The 11,506-nt window shown below is 42.9% G+C and overlaps 1 protein-coding gene across 1 annotated transcript in view; it reads left to right on the top strand.

Annotated features, from left to right (window-relative positions):
* The first annotated feature begins 401 nt into the window (after nt 1-401).
* The window catches only part of srpk1b (SRSF protein kinase 1b), a 28,129-nt gene continuing 17,024 nt past the window's right edge, over nt 402-11,506 (top strand). The window contains exons 1-2 of the mRNA XM_083971065.1: nt 402-452; nt 3,750-3,804. Coding sequence (XP_083827191.1) covers nt 440-452; nt 3,750-3,804 — 68 coding nt within the window. The 5' untranslated portion in view covers nt 402-439. The remainder of the gene's footprint in view (nt 453-3,749; nt 3,805-11,506) is intronic.

Raw genomic sequence — 11,506 nt, 5'->3', positions numbered from 1 at the left:
TTCATTCATTTATTTATTTATTTGGCTATTTCTTAATTAAATTTTCTATTTATCTACCACTTCAAATGCACACTGTAGCCTATGCTAAATGCACACACATACAGCACAGATGGCAGCGGGTTTCGAGGATTTTAACGCCCATGAAAATTCCTAGATCCTTTCTTGGTACGTGAATGCTTCAGGTGCCTTCAGTACAGTACAGCAAAACATACACATGAGAGATTTGACCATATTAATGTGGAAAATGTTTCCCCATAAAAGATCCTTCACTTACACTTCACATATTCCGCCAGCTACTCTTATTTCCCGTACACTCCGCCCCAATACACCTCAAGTCGATACCCCTCTGTCGGGGTTGTTCGACTTCGCGCATTTTAGATAGCAAAAATTTCCGACGGTCCTCGAACGCAGCTCATCCCTTGACTGACTGGTAACCAGCATGGAAAGAAAAGGTAACGTCGATAACTTACATTAAAATACGTTTTTCTCCCCCTCTCTTAGCATCAGCAACGCACAGCTTTTTTCCGGGTGGTTTAAGCGACCAGTTAATTGTCATGGAGACTGTAACAAATGATGTTGAAACAAACCAGGGAACAGTTGATGGAAAAGTAAAAGTGGACCATGCGCTGAGTGAATGCGGCTGGTAACAGTAAGCTAAGCTAGCTGTACGTTAGCCGTTAGACTAGCATCCGATCGAGGGAGGGGGGAAATATGCGCCAAAATTAAGATTCAGGTTTGAGTAAATGAAGTAAAAAAAACACAGTCTCTTAACGAACTAACACGTCAACCAAGCCTCTGTGTGATATATCACTAAAATGTGTCATTATTCGCAATAAAAAGCATCAAGTTACTGTTAGCAGCTAATTTATAGAGATAGCAAATGTGACGTGATGATCGACGTAATCCCGCGATGAACGCGATGGATGCATCACGCCTCTTCTTCTTATTATTATTATTAAACGGGGCAACGTTATCGCCGAGGCCCGGTTCACTTCAATGTTAATGAGGTTAAGTTAATTAAGTTATCTGCTGCTAACGTGTTAGCCTCTCTGAGCTGCTATTGAAACCTGTAGCTGTGTTTTGTTTGTGTGCACCTGCAGCCCAGGCAACTTTGGGTTAAACATTGAGGGGGTGAAGATCTCTGTGTCCATATAAGACAGCAAAATTAGTCAGTTTAATGTGTCCTAATGTAGGGAAAGTGCAAAATCATTAAAGGGATAGTTCAACATTTTTGGCAAATTCGTCTATTGCCATAATCCTTATAGTCATAGCAGTAAGTTCTTTCCCTTTAATTACCGGTGCATGTTGTTTTGAGATCCGCAGGGCAGAGACGTGAGCTGCTCAGTGAACACAATGGAGGTGAATGGTACAGGTCCTCTGTCCCTCATCAAACTAATCAAATACACAATCCAACAACTCCAAAACATTCTCGTGGAGAAGTTGTGACCATTCGCACATGCACATTCGACCACGCTATGAAATAATCATGCACAATTCTGTAACATTAAAGGTTGGGTTGGAGATCTTATTCTGGAGCATTTTTTTACTAATCTGCTAGAAATCCTCTTAACACCCGATTGCAACTGAGTAAATGAAGACTTTTTCACAAAAATGGAAAAAAAAAAATTACTTGCCTGGGGAACGAACGAGCTTGGAAAAACACCATCCAATCACGTGCAATGTCACGTTGTAATCGACTGGATCGTGATGTGTCTTCACCTACGTCCACACTCTAATCTGCTGGGTGGCAATATAGCCCTGGCAATGCGCGTTGGGTGTCTTCACCCACGTCAGCGGAAAGGTGAAGGCGTGGCTTCAAGAGAAGTCTAAGGAAAGGGCCTGGGACTTTTGACTTCAAAATGTGGCCTGATAGAACCGTTTTTCCAGGATGTCCAACCCTACCTTTAAAGCAGAAGTAAGCGGAATATTTGTGTTAAAGCAGATATCAGCTTCACGGCCGTTTCGGCTAATGCTGCGTTCAAGGCAGGCTTTTGAAACCGTAAGTTACAGCTTCAAGTCACAACTACGACTTGGTAGCGTTCCAGGTAACCCGTAGCTCGTGTTTTTACCATCCTGTTGTCTGTGAAAGTTCCCTATAACGGCCACTCGTAACTTCCGACCCGTGAACTCGTACCAGATCGAACTGGTATGACTTCACAGGAAGGAAAAACACAAAGTACGAGTTTCTTTGAACGCACCATGAGTTAGCAGCCCCCGCCCTTGTCAGGCATCAATTGGTCCTCGTGCTACGTCACCACATTCACGCGCATCCCTTGGCTGCACACACAGCCCTTCATGCCGTTCTCTCTCCTCATTGGATAACACTTGTATCCCACAAGGAAAATTTTCTCCTCGGGTTACAGCAGAGCAGAGTGACGGAGAGACTCGTGTTTAGGCTGAAATACTTCATGTAAGTGATTGCTGACGGAAAATAGGACTATTTAGGACTTATATTAACAAAAACATTCCACTGATATCTGCTTTAATATAAGTCTTAAATAGTTGTATCTTCCGACAGCAATCACTTACATAGAGTATTTGGTCCGAAACACGGGTCTGTCAGTCACTCTGCTCTGCTGTAAGCCAAGGAGAAATCTTTCCCTGTACCCTACAACCTTTATCCAATGAGGAGAGAGAACGGCATAAAGGGGCGGTCCTCTCTGTGTGTGCAGCCAAGGGATGCACGTGAATGTGGTGATGTAGGGACGAGGGCGGGGACTGCTAACTCTAACTGACAGGAAGTTAGCCAAAACGACCGGATCGCTTACTTCTGCTTTAAGACACATGAAGCTAATACTCTGAACAGTTTGTGCTTTTGAAATCACTCCGCCCAGGAGCTGTGTCTGTAATGTAGTTTCAGCTGCATTTGCCTCAAAAACAACTCTCATCTTGTAATCTTAAAATATTATCTCATAGCGTGGTGAATGTGCTGGTCACAACTTGTCCACGAGAGCGTTTTGGAGTTGTTGGATTGTGTATTTGATGAGTTTGATGAGGGACAGTGGACCTGTACCGTTCACCTCCATTGTGATCGCTGAGCAGCTCACGTCTCTGCCCCGCAGATCTCAAAACAACATGCACCAATAATTAAAGGTAATGAAACTACCCCTATGACTATAGCAATGGCAATAGGCAAATTTGCCAAAATGTTGATCTATCCCTTTAATATTAATGAATCATAACACAACTTGCTGCTGTGTAGCTATCTCTTACCAGGCGGATGAACTAATGACACAATTTGTGATTTATGAAGCTATACACATAGCACCACACCTTGTCATTAGTACAATGTAAAGACCAAATTTTGATCCAGAGAGAAAAGCCGATCAGTTCTCAGATCAGCTAAATCCTACCAGTGCATTTCTGTGGCCTCCTCCCTTAGCTTTACCTCCAGCCACTAGCAAACTATCAACCAGCCAACTTAAAACAACAATTCACTTGCTAACTCAATGAAATGACTGTTACCTCCTCTGAACAGTGCTTTTTCTCCTTTTTATATGATGATGAACCAACTATTTAAAACTCTTTGTTGGCTTTGTGGCATTTTTGGGGCGTCTATAACCCCCCTAACCCACCCATAAATTACACCCTTGAGCCCAGGTTATCTGTCTCTGGTAATCGTGAACCAGGGGCAAATCAGATTGGATTGAACACTGTGTTTTTTATTATTAACACAGCCGCTGGGTTTAAATGTTTAGCTCTCATGTTGATGTTTTCTCTGTTTTTTGTTGTTGTTTTTTTTATAACAGTTCTCGCAATGCAGGCAAGGAAGAAGAGGACAAAGCCCAGGAAACCCGGCAAAAAGTGAGTTTAAAAGCATCCTGCTGGTAACTGTCTGTTTCTGTCTGTCTCTGTCTGTGTGGTCCAGAAATACAAAGCAGCAGGTTCACTGGTTCACATGCTTTTCACACTAAACATTACTGTAAATTAGGGATGTGCACGGTTACCCGGGTACTCGAGTACTCGAGTAGCAATCTGCTACTCGGTTATGAATTTATTACTCGGGTACCCGAGGATTAAAAAAAACGGCACGTCAGAGCGCAATCTAGTGTCGGATCAGACTACATTATCATGCCCTGGTTCGGCTTTTTGTAGTGTTAAACAGTTTCGGATCAAGCAACGTGATTTTCTGCTGTGTAAAAGCGTTTTTGGATCGAGCCTCGGACTTTCAAACCTTTTACAATAATTCTCCCTCCCTCCCTCGGCGACGTACGCCGTCGGGAGGGAGACGACAGGTCTCAAGTCTGGTAGAAAATATACTTTCACTTTACAAACACTCTGAAACCTTCCCTGTTATTTCCTGAAACGATGCGAGGCAGAGAGGACCGATTGCACCAACATGTGTAGTGTGGACTAATAAATAAGCACCGCTAATGATTTAAAAAAGAAAAGAAAAAAAAAGTTTTCTCCTCCGAGGCAGCCGCGGCATAAATGCGCTGCACTCAGCGCTGCACTCAGCGCTCAGAGCGCATGCAGCGCATTTATTCCCCGGCATAAAGATGCACATCTGCCTCGTATGTGCATCTTAAACTCCAGTCTCTACTCTTATTATCCACCTGACATTGTGTGTGACGACGCTGTGTGTCAGTAATGCGACTGTCTGACGGACAGAGCGCATTTATGCACCGGCTGCGCTCTGTCCGTCAGACATGACGTCATTTTATTTTTTATTACAGTACTCGATTACCCGATTAGTACCAGCTTCGGTTACACGATTAGTAAATTAGTCGAAATGCCCATCCCTACTGTAAATACTAATAATAACCAGGCCAACCTATAAAGATGAAGTGTGTCATGATGTTGTTTTGACATAATAAATGCTGGTGAAAATCACAACGCAAATACATAGAAAGTACTGACATTTAATAACTTGCACTAATTCATGACAAAACGTTATCTAAAAGCATTTTTCCAATAGAGCAGGTCAGGTCCTCCCAACAGATCAGCATCATACATGTTAACTGAGGCCTGGAAAACTTGTTGCACTGGAATTAACATGCACTGTCTCAGACATATTGGACGGATGGCGGTGGGTTTCACAGAAAAGTGTAGTCATGATAATTCCTGCACCCTTTCCTGGTGTGTGAATGTCTCTCGTGTGTTAAAGACCCACTCCCGTGAAAATCGTGTTTTTTGAGCTTTTCACATGTTCCTGTGGCATTTTTCTTGTGTTAGAGGACATATCAGCAGAAAAGGAAGTGCAAAATTGCATTTCTGAGTTTTTCTGCCTCCAAACTGCTGTGAACCAATGGCAGACGCAAACTGGCAGTTTCAGGGAGACTGGAGCTGACGTGTCACAGCTCCAGGGGAGGGCACTAGTGCTACAAGCTCCCGCCCCGCTCTGCATCTGGCTCAGAGGTGAAAGACTTCACAGCTCGGTGTAGCTGTCAAGGTATAACAGGTATAGCTCACCTGGTAGAGCAGCTTGCACTGTGAGCAAGGACTATGTTCCAGTCTGGGATCGAATCCCAGTGTGTAGTTTTATGCTAAACACGCTGAATCTGTAATTGTACAATGTCCAGCTGTCAGCAACTGGGGGGTGGGGTGCGAGGAGGTGGCTGGGCGGGTGCAAAACAGCGCAGTCTCCGCCCACCCCCCAGAGGTGCATTGCTAATGTGCATGGCTAATGAGCTGGTTTTAAAATGACCAAAAAGGGTCGCGGGAGTGGGACTTTAATGGGTCTGCAGCTACAAAGTGACTTATGAGACACGTGACTAGATTGACTAGGTAACTAGATGATGTGACCAGTTAATTGCCATGAGGACTGTAAGAAATAACATTATTACAGACCACATAATATTTGATGAAAGTGAAACTTAATTTGCAGAGGCAGAAGAACAGCTGGTGATATGATTGTACTGTATATCCCAAAGGGGCTTATGCTATGTGTTATATACTTATGAGCAAGGCAATATATTGCAATTTTTACTTTAGAAAAACTCTCAGCATAAAGAATGCACAAACAAATACAGTTTATTCTTGTGCATTCAGAGTCAGAACAGTTGGAGTTGCTTCTGTATTTAACAATTCCTACCATAGTTAATACGTTTTGTGCAGTTTGTACAGAGGAACATCTGTCCCAGTTGTTTAAAAAAAAAAAACAACCTAAAATTGCACACAGAAGGATGAGAGGAATGTTAGAAAATAAAATCTGTAAAGTGTTAGTCGCTGCAAAATACAACAATATTTTTCAAAATAAACAAACACTGTAGTAGCTCTGCAAATTCCTGAAGTTTTTTTTGTGTTAGTGGACAAAAGGAAACATGTCAAAAGGTTCTTTGTCGCTTTTGATTCTGGTTATTTTTGTTGCTGAATATAGATCCGGCCAAATGAAAAAGTTTCCACTGTAACAAGTAACTCCTCATTGTCTTGATGTGTGTGTTTGTCTTATGACAACGTGGTGTATTGATATGCACTCAGTGTGAAATACCAGAAATACCCAAGTACCAGCGAATCAAAATTCCCCAGTGTGTCCTGAAGAGATCTCTATGTCCGACCTGAAAATATTTAACGTGCAGTTTATGATGTGATTTGTTTAGTTAGATTTTCTCTTCCATTTCTCCATCAATTCTCCTTCCCACAGTCAACAACAACATACCACTGTACTGTCATTAGGTTTACAGCTTTCCCTCTCACCTATCAACAGCTTCACTTTCATTTTTACTTGACTTATGATGTAATCAACTTTCCCTCATTGTCTCGTACTTTGATTGAGGAGCGAATGGAAAACATCAGTGAGGTGTGGTGGAGAGATACCTGAATGTTGATGAGTCACATAGACAGTATTTTCCTGTCAGCTTTTAAAGTAACGTCTAGTATGTAACACAGTAGTGCCAGAGGCGAGTTTCTCCTTCTTGTTGAGATTGAAGTTTAGGCAGATAGTATACACATGTAGTAAATACAGGTCACATCGTGCTGTCGGGGATGTTTTTTGTCCACTTTAAAAAAAATCATCTCATGAAACATCATCATCACACGTAAAGGACAATTCCGGGCAAATTCAACTCGGGTCTGTATTTTCCTAACATTTTAGGTCTAAAAGAAGGAATCTGAAGATTTTCACTTTAATTGCTCCTGTTTTGCGGTAGTTGTGTCTGTCCCTGCATCGCCACGGCAGCGATGAATGGCACTGGATTGAAGTTCTGCTGCTTAGGCTGTTTACATCCCTCAAAGCGCATTTTTTTTCCACAGACAGCGTCAGATGGCGACTCAAACATGCACCGAGAAGTTTATTTACTTCAAGCAAGTCATTCCTGTGTCTATCATCAACTTGGGTCTCTCGTGAGACTCCGCGAGACATTGAATTAGATCTAGTTTTACAAATATGTCGGCTTGCTTTAAGTAAACAAACTTCTCGGTGTTTAAACTGAAAATCCTTCTTTCCTTTTTTTAGACCTAAAATATTAGGAAAATACAGCCCCGGACGTGAATTTGCCCGGAATTGTCCTTTAAGCACTAAATCTGAGTTTTCCTTTACAGTATTGCCTCTTCGAATTGTCTTCCTCTGCCACAGCCATTGTTTTGTAACACTGCAGATTTTTTACTCGTGGTCACTGATGCACTGCAACGTCTTTCAGCTGTAACTGCATCACTCCTGCCTCTAACTATCATCACGAGCATCTGAGCTCAACTCTCAACTCCTCAACTCTCTCTCTCTCTCTTCACTCTCTCTTCCCTCTCTCTCTCTCTCTCTCTCTCTCTCTCTCTTGCCCTTGCACCCATCGCGCTCCTTTCCCTCCCACTCTCATGTGTCAGTCGCTGTGTTGTGGCTGATATGCCGAGAGGACGCAGCAGCAGCAGCCACTGCTCAGTTAAAGAGCCGAGGAGAAGGAGAGCAGACCTGGTTCCAGGTCACAGCCGTCTTCTTCTTAAGTGTGTGGCTTTAAAGCACCGCTCGCCTCGCCTCACCTCGCCGCCTTTTACCAAGTTAACCTGAGTGAGTGCGCCAGCGGTTGTGTTGTTATCGCTTAGCGGCGTCCCCCTTGGGTCATGTGGCTCCTGGACTGGATCTTCTCCATCAATACAGCTGTGGTGAAGCTGGCCAGCGGCCTCACGTGCAAGTGAGTAGCAGCAGCAGCAGCAGCACGGCAAAATCCTTCTGCTCTGTTTGTATTTGAGGTAGACGGACAACAAGGTGAGGTGTAAAAAAAAGTCATGTGCTCACGTCTTTGCTGCTTGTTGAATGTGTAGCGATGGGAGTCAGTGGTAGTAGTGTTTTGGTGTGTGTTGGTGCCAGTTTACGCTGCTCGCTGACTTATTGATGGGCTGATCCATTTTTCATTAAGAAGCAGATGCTGACCGACTGCCACACACCTGACTACCTGCTCATGTGCTTTGCTTTGCTTTGCCGGTGTGCAGCAAAGCAAAGCAAAGCAGGAACGGGGTTGATGGTGATGAGATCCCTGGTGGCTTCTTGCTGCCAGCCTCATCGCCCACTCCCTATTTTTATTTTGTCTCTGTCTTCAGGTTTCCACACTGTTCTTCCTGCATCACTTCTGACACTCAACCACTTATTCCTTAACTTTCTGTGCAGCAGATGTAGTTTTTCCCCACGGTGTGTGTTTGTGCACTCAGGAGACTGAACACCAGCAGCCGCTGCTCTATATTGTGTTTTTGTATTTAGCCTTCATCTGTGCCTCTTCTCTCACAGCCATAGCTGCAGTTCATTACATAACCCATCAAATCTTTTATCATCTGCAGCGCACTCCAGCTCTGTGTCCCTCTCTGTCTCTCTCTCTTGCTCTTTGTCCTTACCCTGCGGGTTAAACCACCACTACGCCTTTCCCACCCCCCCCCCACCCATCCCTCTCCATCCCATCAGCGGCAGAATTATATAAAAACATCATGTGTGTGTTGATTGTGATGGGTAAGACGCATCGCTGCAGGCCGTGAAAATGTTTGTGGTTTTGGCTTTTTCTTTCTTTTCTTTCTTTCTTTTTGTAAGACAGATGTGATGAAGGAGAAAACCTGCAGTGGCTTAACTGGTGCCATCATGTACAAAGCTGTAGTGTGCTCCGTCTGTGAGTTTGCCTCTGTATAAGTCATGCGTTCTTTAGCTCGGAGGCCTATAGATTATATATCAAACTGCGGTCCTTTCATGGAAACATGCTTCTCCTCTTATTTAGCCCTTTGTGTGATATTTAGACTTACACACGCTGCAGCAGCACACTCATTTACACAGTGTGTGCATTGCGCCCTCAGTGTGGTTACCTAGTGCTGCTGCTGCTTCATTCTGCTGCCCAGGCACTTTGCATTGATTTTATCTGGAGGGAGAGAAGAGGAGAGGAGAGGAGAGGAGTGGAAGGGAGGGAAAGGAGGGGAGGGGGAGAAACTTTTTGGCCCCACTCCATCCTCAAGAACTCTTTCTTCCTCTGTGCTCTTGTTTGTTTTGCTCCGGAGATGTGATGGGCCTGGATGGGTGGAAACAACACAGCCAAGAGAAACCTGTCACGTCGGATGTGTGTGCACGGGAGCGATCGAGACGTCAAGCGATGGCGGCTCTGTGTGTTTTCCTTTCAGCCCTCACTGGCACGATCACCCCCCCACCCCCCGCCCACCCTCAGACCTCACTTAGTTTAGCCCGGGGCCGTTTATTAGGCCATTTGGTGTGCAAGACACTTTAAGGATCAGCTAATGAAAAAGGTGTTTACGAGGTGTAAATGCTTTAAGCGGTTTTGTTGAATCAGATTTTGGCATTGGAGCTCTTTTTACAACGTGAAAATCAAACGAAAATCAGATCTTCTTCTATTGATTGTGTCTCAGTCTTCAGACGAAGACACTTAAACAGTTGATGGCTGAATTAGCTTGTGATCCTGTAGGGAGGAGGAAAAAAAAGGAAAAGATTAACAGAAACAACAGCTACCATTCACCGACAGACGGAGGGGAAACAACATCTTTGAGCTTTTACACAGCAGCAGACATATTGATTCATCTAAGAACAGGTGTAACTAATCACACAACCCCAGCAGGAGGCTTGAATTTGATGGAGGGATGCAACTAACGATTATTTTCATTATCGATCAGTCTATCGATATTTAAACGATTAATCGATTAGTTGTTTGGTCAATAAAATGTTAAAAAATGTGTTTCCCAAACTACAAGATGATTTCAGATGCTTTCATGTCTTGTTTTATCCACAAACCAAAGAGATACTCAGTTTATTGTCATAAAGGAACCAGAAATATTCACATATAAGAAGCTGAAATCAGAGAATTTTGACTTTTTTTCTTAAACTACACATAGTTGACGATTAATTAAATAATCCATTATTGTTTGATTAATTGTTGCTACTTTAATTTGGTACATTCAGATTTAATGCAGTTGTTATTAATGTTTTACTATTTTAAACTGTATGTTGTGCTAAAAGTCTGTTGTCTAATACGTAGCACATCGACGTGTTGTATCGTGTTCGGCAGCAAACAGGCCACTAACAGCATCACCCACCTGGAGCCTAGTCATTAAATACCTGCTGCTAAATACACACACAGCATGTAAATAAGGCAGCTGTGGAGTTGTTAGTCACTGAATTACAGTATTTTGGGTGCTCAAGTTCTTGCACCTGCACCTCAGGTCATTTTTAGTTGCACAGGTGCTGATCATCTGCTGAGCTGAGGATGAGGTTTACACACCATAAAAATTAAAGCTGTGTTGTGTATCTTTTAACACTAACGTTAATTAGATACCTTTACTGTGGACAATGTTCAAAAACCTGCACATGCACACAAATAATCCTCATTAAACAGAATTATAACGACAACAGAGGTTTGCAGAGCTGCACAATTCAAAACATCATTGAAAATGTGATATGGCAGGAGCTGAATTTGATAAATGAAGCATTTGGATGTTGCAGAGAAGCTGCAGCCTACAAATCACATTCTCCAGAAAAAAAATTGCCCTGATTTTTTTAATTACAAATACACAATCGGTCGATCAGGATTTATAACACCTGTTGGTTAATGTTGTGCTATCTGCAGCTGAGAGAAGCGCTGGTGTGTCCCGCCTCCTAATGCTGCGCTGGCACATCGTCATGAGCGTGTGAGAGACTGATACAGCCACGAATAAAATAAGCTGAACTGAAGTGTAGGCCAAATGTGATGGAGGCAGAAAATGAGATTGGGACATCCTTATGGAAAAGAAAAGAGAAAAAATATGCCTGTGTGGTATAAGTCCTGGCAAAAATCACATCACTATCATCATTTTCATACATTTTTTTAAATTAACTGCAAATAAAACCCCCAAACAATTCCCACTATGATTGTGAATCTCATCTCAATCACAATATCATCTGCCACTGAAAAATTAAGCTCTATGTAATCATCAGAGTAGAAGCAACATGATCAGTGAGAAGGATTTAGATGACTAAACCACTGATGGGGGAAATTAAATAAAAGGGTGAGTCCAGGTCAAAGCCTCATGCATTCACATTAGAAACACTTATGATGTGTATTTCAAGGCCCAAATGATGTATTTCCTTGTAATAAATCTGTATATATGAAGCCATGAGTGA

This window comes from Trachurus trachurus, assembly GCF_905171665.1.
Source record: "Trachurus trachurus genome assembly, chromosome: 5".
Taxonomy (NCBI): domain Eukaryota; kingdom Metazoa; phylum Chordata; class Actinopteri; order Carangiformes; family Carangidae; genus Trachurus; species Trachurus trachurus.
The sequence above is the reverse complement of the archived record's forward strand: the minus strand, read 5'-3'. Positions and strand labels throughout refer to the sequence as shown.